The 12,490-nt window shown below is 33.6% G+C and overlaps 1 protein-coding gene across 3 annotated transcripts; it reads left to right on the forward strand.

Moving 5' to 3' along the window:
- The first annotated feature begins 726 nt into the window (after positions 1 to 726).
- On the forward strand, positions 727 to 12,268 carry LOC101495517 (uncharacterized). 3 transcript variants are annotated; one of them, XM_004492264.4, is made up of 9 exons: positions 727 to 873; positions 1,271 to 1,440; positions 2,346 to 2,669; positions 2,805 to 3,015; positions 3,425 to 3,571; positions 4,270 to 4,394; positions 5,898 to 6,102; positions 10,181 to 10,434; positions 11,854 to 12,268. In XM_004492264.4, exons 2-9 carry the CDS (start codon positions 1,331 to 1,333, stop codon positions 12,020 to 12,022), a joined length of 1,545 nt encoding a protein of 514 aa, XP_004492321.1. In that variant the 5' UTR covers positions 727 to 873; positions 1,271 to 1,330; the 3' UTR covers positions 12,023 to 12,268. The 3 variants fall into 3 exon arrangements, with proteins under 3 accessions (XP_004492321.1, XP_004492320.1, XP_073222147.1); XM_004492263.4 differs by having other exon boundaries at positions 866 to 1,003; XM_073366046.1 differs by lacking the exon at positions 11,854 to 12,268 and adding an exon at positions 10,714 to 11,837 and having other exon boundaries at positions 866 to 1,003.
- Positions 12,269 to 12,490: the final 222 nt, after the last annotated feature.

Below are 12,490 nucleotides of genomic sequence, written 5' to 3' on the forward strand. Positions count from 1 at the left end.
CGGCCACCTTAGTGACTATGGTAGAATTCTCCAAAAGGTGATTTTTCAAGTTTATACATCACACTATTGAGAATACAAGAGTATGCAATGCATATCCATGTTTGTTAGAGTATCTACAATGATTGTATGTTAAGTGCCAATTGTCAACCTTTATTTTTTCACGCATTGGACCTCACTGTCCCTAAGAAAACGATAGCTTCTTGTAACTTCTATTATACTTGTTGATTTTATTTCCAAGGAAATGAGTGGAAGAAAAAGCTTGCATGAAGATGAAAATAGGTTTGAGATAACATAAATATGAGATAATTATTACTATTTATATACCCATTCTAATAAATAGTTTGTAGAATATAACTAATTTAAACCAAACACAATTTTTTTATAAAACCTAAGAATAGAATTCCTATTATTATTAGGTTTAATGGCCATACAATGTAGTTTTACACTAAAGTCAATCTCAAAAAGTTGATTGAATGCTTTGTTAATATGAGTCTATGACAATTAAAATTATTTAATGATATAATAAAATGAATTGTTATTATTCAACAATATTAGTTTTACGTACATACCCATTTTTACATTATTATTTTATGAAAAACTATTTATTAGAAATGAAATTATCGTCCCTCAAACAAATGCCTCCAAAAAAAAAGTGTTACCTAGAAACCCAATCATGTTTGACCAAAATTAAAAGTTTAAATCTGTTGTAAAAAAGCAACAAAATGGGTTTGACCAAAATTAAGAGTTGAATCTCTTGTAAAAACACAACAAAATGGTTATGTCACATTTTGCACGTTAAAAGGCCTGGAAACCCTAATTTGGCCGTTAGTTAACGGTTAACAGTTAACAGAGTGATAGGAAGAAACGAATCAGGTACGCACAAATCCAATCCAATCCTCATCTCATCTCATCTTGATTTCCCCGCCAAACTCTTCACTCTCTCACTTCGCTTCTTTTTCGCATTTGGGGTTTTTCTTCGCTTTTCCATTTCTCCGCTCGTATGGTATCAATCTAATTTCTCATTACCTTTTCAAATTATAATTTTGTTTTCCTCCAATTTCGGTGACAAATTTTTGTTATTGTAATTGTTCAACTTAGGAAAATCCACCTTAAACAATGTTAATTAAGCGAAGCACTCGTGTGTGTGTGTTATGATTAATTCTTCCTAATTCCCCATTTTAGTTAATATTGGAGTGTTTATAGGTGGATTTTGTATTATCTATGCATTTTTATATTTGTTTTGTCTAGTGATTTTTTAATTGGGTCGCAGGTAATCAAATACGCATGTAGGTGCAGTGCAATGTGTTGAGCGAAGCAAGGAGTTTTATCAATGGCAGAATGTGTGACCTCCCCATTATGTGTTAAGTTGCATATGCAGAGAAGCCCTTTTACAGAGAGAGCCTTTTCGCATCAGACCGCCAATTTCAAGACTTTTCGAAGGTTTCATCATCATCGCCAACATTGTTATTATTATGTAGTTAGAATATGTTGATATTTGGTGTCAAACTTAACGTACTTTCACCTTCATTTAAAATGTGAGATTGACCAGTCTATTGGTCTATTAGTTGAAATGAAAGTTTTCCTCTAGGAGATCAACAATATAAGGTTTTATCAAATGTATATTTTTTTGGTCAATTTAAAATTCAAGTAAATGCATATTATTAAATCGTATACCTAGGACTGTTGAAGTTATTTAGAATGTTACATACTTGATCATCATATTTAACCTTTTATTGATTATGGAAATATTTATTATTTATCAATTAATAAAGCAATGTAAAATAAGAGTAATACATTTGATAGTGAAAAGTGCAAAAAGTGTTCATTAATTGTTAGAAAAGTAAATCAAATAAGACTGCACTGTTTGGTGATGGTTGAAACTACTGTGTCATGGGTTTATGTTTTGCGAAATTACCTTTGATTATTTGTTGTTGGTAATTTTTAATTTTTAGAGTGGGGAAGGAAAAATTATCATTTAATAAAGTGACACTAATGATCACTTTTACAAATTTCGCCACCAAAGGATTTGAACTTCGTCTCTTGAGGTAACAAAGTCAAGCTCTTACCACAGAGCTTACACATCATGGACAAAGTTATGAACAGCAAGCTAACTTTTAAATAGCGAAGGTTTACCAAGTTACCAACAAGTTAACTTTTCAGTTAACCAAGATTTCATTTCCTTGCATGGTTTGTTGCCATTACTCAGATTTTAAGAGAACGATCAACATTGATTATTTTGCTAGTTCACTCTGTTTTAATGCAACCAGCCGTGGTCTTTGTTGCTTTTTATGCCTGGTATCATGAATTTGGTGGTCTGACCTTTTATTATTTACTTTTTGCCGCAGAAAGTATTCTAGAAATGGACGTGAATTTTTTCACTTCTTTACAAAGAAAACATTCAAGCCAAGTGTATTTGGGTCTGCAGATTTAAAAATTACTCACCGTCTTCGGGCACTCCCTTTAAACTGCATTGGCATTGGAGCTTTGGTTGACTTTGATGGTACAGCGGCTTCTAATTTGGTGCCAGTTGTTAATCAGGCTCTTTTGTTGGGTAGTATATTGCTTACTTATATGGCTGGAGTAATTCCTGTTGACAAATCTTATACCAGTGATCAGAAGATCAATTCTGGCAAAAATGTGTTACGTGAGAGCTCAGACATTTCTGGTAGGTAAGGGTAAGCGGGTCAAGATATCAAGGTTGAATTGTTTTTATTTTTTTACATAGATGGAAAATTTGTTAAAGTATTTTGAGACAGATGATAGTCATTGCTCTAATTACTTGAGAATTTTTATCTCTTTTGCAGTGCAGTGAAGCAAAATGATCAAGTTGAGTCAAAGTATGTATTAGATGTGGTGAGAGAAAAACTTTTAAATTCACTAAATGCATTAGAGAAAGAGGATTATGCGGGGGACATCATCCTTCAATCTGCAAAGAGACCACTGAGTTTAAATGCTGTTGCCGAGGGTCCAAAGTTAAGGTTACTATGGACTTCTTTTCAGCAAGTTGAGGAAGAGGCAGGGATTGTTTTTAATTTTCTCTTTTCATTGTTTGCCATATGCACATGTTATGTTATGTTGTTTTGTTATATTTGGAATTTTGATAATTTGGCATGCAATAAATACTTGAATATCTTCTGGCTTAGCATACTTGGATACCATACCTTGAGCATAAACGTTAAAGATTGTGAACAAGTCAGAAGTGGGAGATATGCTTCTTTACAAAACTTATTTGAAAGAAATCTTAAAGAATGCTATGTTACTATTTTTTTTTTTTAATGTCCCAGCCAGTCAGTTACTACATTACTTGCTTCCTTCTAGTATATCAATGGATCAGCCATTTTGAGTTTAACTACTAGACTTTAGGTGTAAGATTTTGTTACAATTATTTTATTACTGTTATTAATTGTTTATTATTTTTATCCAGGTTAATAATATTTCAAGTGTTTCCACATCTGTTGGTATGAATGATCTACTCAAAGTTTTTTCTGAAGTTATTCAAAGATCCTGTCATTCTATATGTGCTACATGGCTGGAAAAGGAATTTTTTCTTCTAAAAGGCAACACTGACAAGGTAATTCTAGAAAGTACATGTAAATGTATGGCCTTTCAACTAGTACTAGTACGTTTGAGTAAAATGCTGAACTACTGATCTAGGTTGGATAGATTTGAGTACAACAAAATCTCTAAAAACTAGGGTGTGTATGGGATGATATCTTATGCATATAAAAACTTGTTAAATCCAAGTTATTAAACCATAAGATAAAATCCCATTTTCATAATATTCTGATTTCAGGTTTTCAAGAAAATTCCATAAGGTGTATCAAGTTGGCTTCTCAAAAAAGAAAAGTATGGAGTTTTAATAGAAAAGGGCAACCTGGTTTTATAAAGCTCCTGCCATGATGTGATATAGTAGAAGGTCAACCCCGTTGTAGGTCTATTATAAGCAGTTTCTTACCTTTCATTTGCGAGGGGTTGATTCTTAGAGTTATAATGTTGATAGGAAAATCAAGGGATGAGATAGTGATAACTTACATGGACATCTATAATAAGTTTTATTACGAAGTTGTTAATAATCAGTCTGTTGATTTTCCAAACAACTAAACTACTCCCTTTGATAGAGAAAATTGAAAAGAAGTATTGAGTACATATCCAATAATCCATGTTTTTTATTAAATTACTTGTATTTATTACATACATGATATGACAATCATTTAGCAGTACCCAAATGCTTCATGGATACTGATTTTAGTTCTTTGACATTGTTCTTAGGAATTTGTTGCTATGATACTTGAAAAAGTTAAAGGGGATAATGTAATTGTACAGAACATTACAAGGTCTGGCAAGAAAGACCTGTATTCAGAATTACTTTGTTATCTTACTTTTGGTTTGCTCAGGTATTTTTTTTTTACACTTGCACTTTTTAAATTTTTTCTGATTCCATTTTGATGTAATTTTGTTATATAAAGAAGCATGACATGAATACTCCAAATGGTACGAGTATGCTTGCCTGACACTCATACTGATCGTCCCTTGGCATTTACATGCCTTTACATTATCTTTAAACTCTACACATCTTTTCTCGGTTATCTGGTCTACGACTGAATGCTTTTCAATAAAGTAACATTTGCTAGTTTTGGTGAGTTACCAGTGGGAAGAAAACCTGTAGGTTTGTTTTCTTACTACCAAACCTGTTCTTTTGTCATGAGGGATTTGTCTTAGGGGCTGTATGGGAGGAAGACTTTGGAGAGCAAAGTCATATTTTGATATATATTTTAGATTTAAAAAAAATAAAAAAAACTTGATAAATGATCATGTAACATTTCAATCACACTTCTTTCATACTTAGAAACATCTTATAGCTTGCTTAATTTCAAAAAGAAAAACAATCTTTCTCCCCCCCTCCAAAATCCCCTCCCAAACAGACCCTTTTAGTCTTTTCTATTTTTTCTCATAGAAACATAACAAAAATAAAATGAAGACTTCAATTTCACGCTCTCTTGTACTGAAAATTGTTTATGCCAAATTTTTTTTATTCATGCATATAATAAAAAAATTTATAGCATCAATTAATGAAAGACTTGGATAATGGCACAATACATGGTTCTTCTTGCACAAGGAAAAGAAAATAGAGATGCAAAACTAACTACCAATGAGATCGATCCTGCTCTGGCAGCTACTTTTACTAGTGCAGCACAATAGTTAGCCACCACTTCAACATGAATTATATGTCTTAGATAACATGTATAATTGTATATATTATATATAAATAATAATTGGGGGTGTGGCCACCCTCCGCTCCAAACAAGACCCTCCATTGTGTATGAGCCACTCTGTAATTTTTGAAAGCCTTGGTTTGCAGTTCTGTTGTTTCCTGGTTTACAATGAAAAATGTGTTTTGGATTAATGATTTCTGTCTATGGGCCCATTTGTTTAATATTAAAAAAAAAATCATTTTTGATATTTTAGTTATGTTTGCGTGTAAGTTTTTTTCAAAAATCATTTTGTTAAAAACTGATTTTTATGCTGAAAATGAAATAACTATTTTGATTAGCTTTTGAAGAAAATCATTTTTATAAACGAGGACAAAATACAAAATCTCTTTCAAACATTGAGTGCTTAAAATATCTTACCCTTACTCATTTTATTCAATAATTATCGATGGAAATACGTGGGTAAATGTAAGATATCTCAATTCATAATTATTGAATATCAAAGTCACTTTTTTTATAATCCGTAACAAACGGGCCTTGGAGTAGTCAGCCCTTTTTATTTGTTTTTAGCCTATTATTGAGTCCAATGCCATCTCATATTTTTCTTTTCATATTCTATAACTTCTAAATTCATTTTTCAATAGTCCTTTGATTTATGACACTCACCAGTCATCCATCTTTTGGCAGGGACGATTCCTGTTATGATTCCAGTATATTTGCTACTCATGGTGTGTCCGTATTAGAAGATTTAGTGATAGCTCTGGCAGATGGGGTTGCAAGCCTCTATCTGGAATTTATATCTGTTGATAGTGATGTGTCAAGTAAAACAAATAGCTTGGACGTGTCATTTTGTGCTTTGTCCACCAGAGAACTCCAAAAATTACGTAATGAGGTACACATTCAAGCTTATGGATCTTGTTTCTATTGTTTACTCATATTAGTCTTTTTCCACTCTTTCTTGGAGCATCTTGTCAACAATCAACTTATTACATGTTTGAATTTGGAAATCTCTAATTTCTAGTCTGGATTTAATAACATATTTTTATGCATTACATGTGTAGATCAGGCATATGTGGATTATGCAGTATTCATTTTATAAAAATTCACATCTTGTCAATTTTAACAAATTAATGTTAGAACGCATGGCAAATATATCAACTAGCCTGGTCTACGCTACATTTATTAATGAAATCTCCTTAAGGGGCATACTGATATTTTAGCATGCTTTCTTCATGTTCGCTGCATTCACGTACTATTCTAGACACTTTATGCTCCAAGATACTGTTTGAGTCTATATAAAGATTTCCTCAATCAACATAAAATTATTATTTGTCTCAATGCAAGAATGCATTTTAAACATCAAATTGTTGTAATTCCCATCGAAAGTGAGGTGCCAACTGCCAATGATAAAATAATTAACAGTATTCATATTTGCAAATGAGGTAAATGTCTCCCTCTAGTCGATTTGTTAGGAACCCAAGAATTGGATTCCAAAGAAAGAACATTTCATTAACAAACAGGAGATAAATCTCGCCTCCTACAGTTTCCCCTTCAAAATAGAAACTATACTCTATTCAACAATTGATTACAATATTCAAAGATATTATCTTAACCCCCTATTTATACACAATAGTCCTAACTACTTTATTAACTAACTAATTAACTATAACAACTCTTCACTCTATTAACTACTCTAATATCTATTGCTCTATATCCTAGCAATACACCCCTCCTGAAAATAACTTTGTCCTCAAGGTTGCAATCTACTAAAATCTTCTTGTAGGTGTAATACTAAGTAATATACATTAGCTTCCCTTTTGCAGTTTGCTCCCATTTAGGCATTAAGAGTGTTGCCACATGGATCCTACTATTGCATGGAGTAACTGCTGGCACAATCTGTCAGCACCACAACATCACCTCCTGGTCCCACTGTTGAAACTTCACATGCCCATTGAATAGTTAGACAGCGCCCACCTTGAAGAAGAATAAAACCCATATCTTGGTGTTGGGGAAGGGAAGGTCACTATACACTTAAGTGAAGGGAAGGAAGGTTAGTTCAATGTTATGCTACTGTATCTGGTAACAAGGGCGTGTTGTCCATTTACTCTAGTAATGTGTTGTTTACCAGATGATGTGGAGTGTGACATAAAAAGTAGTGGACAAGGGGTCATATGATTAGTAATTTAGTAGCACGGAGGTCTATTACCCAAAGATTCTTAGATGTAATACTAGTCTACCATAAATATTAAAGGATAAGCAACAAGAGTCCTTATCAATCATGGTCAATGCCAAGTGCTAGATGGTTTACTAAAAGAGTTCAGCATAGTTTGTAGACTTTCTAGCTCAATTTTGCTCAATTATGGGAGTTCCTCTTAAGATGTTGGAGCTGGTTGGTCCTCACCTACAATCTCCGAGTTGGACACTATTTAGCCTGTCTATATTGAATACTTGTCCATCCTCTTGTGCATCCACATACCTTATCCTTTTAGAAGTTTGAAGTTAGTCTCCTTAGTGTGGCCATGCTTCTTACAATAAGTGCACCAATGGTCTTCACGATTAGACTTCTCACAAGGCTTTCTTGAATAGAATGCTCCTATCGTGGGGACCTTTCCAATATCTAATGCCAAGCATTAAACTAAGTAGCCACTGTCTAACATCACTGTAATGTTACTTTCTTCACCTCAGTCCTCAAACGATATAGCATGCTTTTGAGAGAGAAAAAAGTTTCTCCTAGTACATAATCGGAGCATGAAAAGTGCCATATTCCAAATTTAGGTCAAGTGAAACTTATTTATCTCTCTCAATGAATTGCGAGAGCGTGCTAGAGTCTTCATTGCATTTCATTGATTCTATATCGATATATAGTTTGATCCATAATCCATTAAGATTCTCATTGTACTCAGTCACTGAAAGACTTTCTCTGTTTAGTTTTGATGATCTTATTCTCCAGTACATAACAAGCTGATACATCTTTTATCAACATATAATAATACGTATAGTGAAGGTTCTCCCAAATCTTCTCAGCATTGGAGAAAACATGCAAGTGGCATGACCAAGTCATGACAAGAGAGTCCTCATCATCCCAAGCTTCATATTGTGGATCCTTTTTAGATGGAGCAGTTCCTTTGATGTTGTTTAGTTTCTTGTGTTCTTCAAGGGTGGTTTGACCCAACTGCATCGACTGTAGGTTGTTTCACCCTTCAAGGTAGTTCAAGCCATGCAACACAATGAGATTGTTAGGACCTAGTGACTCAGGGAAGCTGGTTTTTCTTCAGACATGGTGAAAAATCACAGCATCTTTGTTGGAGGGTTGTTCGAGATACAAACTTTGTCGTGAAGAGTAAGGGCTTTCTAAGTTCCTCAAAAGAAGAACCAAGCAACGCTCAAAACCAGAAGGGAACGAAGGTGAGCCGATGACTGGAAGCGGTGGTGTGAACAGAGCCCCATATGTCTGCACGTGGGAGTACTATGTTTTTTGAGCCCTGCTGGGTTGATCGGTCTTAAGGATGTGCTTTGTTTGGCGTGTCTCCAAACAAATACACGGCAGCAGGCTGTGCGACCCGCACTCGGTGTACACTGCTATGGGTACTCCTCCTTAGGTGCTAAGAGCTTTGTTGAAGGCTGCTGGGTTTCTCTACAATAAAGGCAATTAGGGTTTTTTGCAATGAAGGTGGTTAGTGTTTTTGGAGCAGATGCAGAGTCTCCCAAGATGGGGAGCTCTGGCAGAGTGCTACCAACTTTTTTTATAGGCTAGTGAACGTATTGCAGTTAATGAGATACAAGAGAATAAAAACTGTACACAGTGAGCTTCTAATTATAATTACAATATAAAGTAAATAAAAATCTTAATTATTCTAACACTCTTTAAATTCAGTGTCAGGTAAATTGAGAGTATTACGGGTTCTATTTTGGCACTCCAGGCAGTGGCGGAACTTGACCGAAAAGTTTGGGGTGGCCGACATAATTCACTCTCACAAATTTTCCTCATGAAAAAAGAATCAATTCTTCTACTCTTCTTCATTCTCACAAACTTATCTAAATCAATCAATTCAATAAACATAAAACATCTTATATTCAACAAAAAAAAATAAAACACTTTATATAGACAAAAAACTCAAACAAAAATGCAACAAAACTCAAACACCTTGTATGCAAAAAAAAAAACTCAAACACATAAAATCAAACACCTTACGACAAAAAAAACTCAAACACTTTATATTGACATAAACTCAAACACCTTATGTGCAACACAAAAACTCTAAACAAAAATCAGCTAATTAAAACTCCAAATCAAAACTCTAAACTCAACAATAACAATATAAGCTTTAAATTTTATGCTAACAAAAATCAACCTAACAAAAATCAACACTAACTAACAAAAATCAACAATAACAAAATAGAAATTCGAACATTTTGAACAAAGCAGCAACGAGATCTAGAGACAGATGACTGATGAGGTTGCGGCGAGTAGAGAGGCAGCGACGAATGGCCACGGACAGAGGCAGTCAGGCAGACGAACGATTGGCCGCAGCGAGCAATTTCGTGAGCGAGCAGACGAGCAATTGTCGTAGAGCGACCGCACGTTTGTCTTGATTCATGAATCTGATTATGGAGGAGGGAGAGAGGAAGGCTAGAACTTGCAAGCAAAAGGGAGAGAGGGAGAGAGGAAGGCTGGACGGAAGAGAGAGGAAGAAAGAGAAAACTGAATTAGGTTTAGGTATGTTTGTAATTTTTTAATTTTAAGATGGACATTTTAGTCATTGTACCTATAATTTTTTTTTTTTGGGGTGGCCGCGGCCCCCCTTAGTCCCAAGGAAGCTCCGCCCCTGACTCCAGGTAAGGAGAGGGTCAAATGCAAAGTATTCGTGTTTTGATATTTATACTAAACCAGATGTAAATTGTTAACTTTTTTTACTATATAATTTAAATTTGGATGAATTAGAAGATTTTAATCTATACTATTGTTTCAGGTGGCTTTGAACCAGTGGTTGTACCACAACATGGACACAGTTGTGTCAATGTATGAGGATCGCTTCGACTTGTGTACACTTGAGAGCCAACCCATCGATCTACCAGACAGCAGTCAGACTGAACAACAATGTTGGTGGAAGAATCTTATCCAGCAACATTCAAAAACCATGTCACATGAATTACATTATATTGAGATAAATCATTTCTCAATGCCCATAAAACGGACCAAGGAATTAAGAGCCCTGACAGGATGGTATGTTTTATCTCTGCCTTATCTATTTAGCCATAATAAAATCTGGTCCCTGCATTTTATGTTATGTTCAATTGGTCATTGTTTTTCTATTTTTTTCTGTTGAGTTCCTTACTTTTCCATCTGTTCTTAATGCAATCTTCTATAAATATATGCTTTACTAATATTTGATAATATGTTAGGTTTAAATCGACAAATATGGGTCCCTACTGGCAACTGTTGGGTCCAAATTAGACTTTTAATTGCTATAAAAAATGAAATTAATATTTTAGCTTCTGTCAGCTGGAAGTGCAAGTTGGTGTTGCAAAGTTATAATTTGACATGTATTCTACATGTGCAACACAAGCATTTATAGCATGCTTGGAAAAATGGTGGAGTTTGAAAGTGAGTTTGGAGGAGGTAAATTGATTTGGTTAAAGATAAACTGTTGCTGTTATAAATCAAAATTGCTTTTACTCTCAAAAGCAAGTTTGACTAAAAGTAATAAACTATAGCTTTTATGGTAAATTGAAAGTTTTGTACTGAACTTTTCTTTAAGAATATAAACATTTAAACAAAAATACCTCCAATTCAAACTCATTTATAATTATAATAATTTTTCCAATAGCAAGGTAATTCAAAATCAAAATTTCAAACACACACAAAAACATGTTAAAATGCCAAAGCTGGATGGTAGTTTATTGTAGGAACTACATTGAATGTTGTTGGTAAATTAGGAGTCTAATTGTTCAAAAGTTTGTGACTAAAATGAGCATGGTCTGATGATATATATAACTTGCTTTGTATTTAAAGGGCTTAAAATTAAAATTTTAGTGAGTACTATATTTTTTTTAAAAAACAATTATTCTTTTAAAAAAATCAAATCGAAACTTGGCTAGATACTAAAACTTGACTGAGCCCTTTGTGTTTCTTTAAAGGTATTAGGTAGTATTCTAACAATACACAGGAAAATTCACTTTTACAATTGGGCCTTTGTTATCTTTTTATTTTTTTTATAATTTTTTTCCTAGTTTTAATTTGCAGCATTGCATTGTGTTCTTAACTTTTAGGATTTATAGTTTGTGAGGAGATTAAGAGGATACATACTTTTCATTTTGTTCATGTTCATAGAGTTTCAGAGAATAGTAGTCATGGTTTGGCGAATGAAATAAAACTTTATGGAATTGGGAACTCTGGCAATGGGATATTTTACCCACTAGATGGCTGACAACGGAAAATTTAACATATTTGTGATGGGTTGCTTCTGTAAAATTAGGCAAGCCTTGTTTAAAATGAGCAAATAAGAGTATATCCACTTTTATTTTTTATTTTATTTGGTTAAGATCACGATGCACTCTTAGTTGCTCACTTTAAAGACAAACACACTATAGAAGAGTTTTCCTCCCAATAAATCTAATTGTTGTTAGTTCTAATGTATTGCAGGCGATATTACTTCAGCCTTCTCCTTGAGTTGTCTGACATCACCATGCCAATTGTTAGAAAAGTTATTGATAAAGCAAGTGAAGCTATCTCATTCTTTTTGGTTAGCTTGATTGGCAGGTCTTTAGGACTCATTTATACAGGCATTAGGCAGTCCCTTAGATGGAAGTGAGCTAAGTAGTACAGTTTTGTGCAGCAATTATTTTACCTCATTTATGCTTCCTTTTGCTTGATAAATACTTGTGATATAGTTGTAGTTTAGATTCATTCAAATTGGAAATATAGCATTGCCTTCCATCCATCTTTAGTTCAAGCAAATTTAGCATTGAATTGTGCATTTTGGACTTGGATTCGTTCAATACTCAAGTAACATTACAAAAAGGAACATTTTCATTATATATAATACTTTTTTATCTCACTTTTGAATACAATTTTTTGTTGTTGTAAATTTCATAGTCTTATGAATCGAATGTGAGAACTTTTAATGAGGGCTTTGTCTAAGGTGAACCACTATTTATCACAAAAAAAGAAAAGAAAAGATCTCTGTAGAATCCATTTAAAAGGTAAAAGATTTAAAATCCTTGTTAGCAAGTAAACTAGCGGAATCCCTTATAAAAACAAGTTTTTTAAAACATAACGA

The sequence above is a fragment of the Cicer arietinum genome, chromosome 3 (genome assembly GCF_000331145.2).
Source record: "Cicer arietinum cultivar CDC Frontier isolate Library 1 chromosome 3, Cicar.CDCFrontier_v2.0, whole genome shotgun sequence".
Lineage (NCBI taxonomy): Eukaryota > Viridiplantae > Streptophyta > Magnoliopsida > Fabales > Fabaceae > Cicer > Cicer arietinum.

Bases quoted from the DNA above. Each gene is read 5' to 3' on its own strand.
- LOC101495517 (XM_004492264.4), top strand. From the start codon at position 1,331: ATGGCAGAATGTGTGACCTCCCCATTATGTGTTAAGTTGCATATGCAG. The intron at 3,016-3,424 runs GCAGGGATTGTT...ATTTTTATCCAG, and splicing joins TTCAGCAAGTTGAGGAAGAG to GTTAATAATATTTCAAGTGT. The intron at 3,572-4,269 runs GTAATTCTAGAA...CATTGTTCTTAG, and splicing joins TAAAAGGCAACACTGACAAG to GAATTTGTTGCTATGATACT.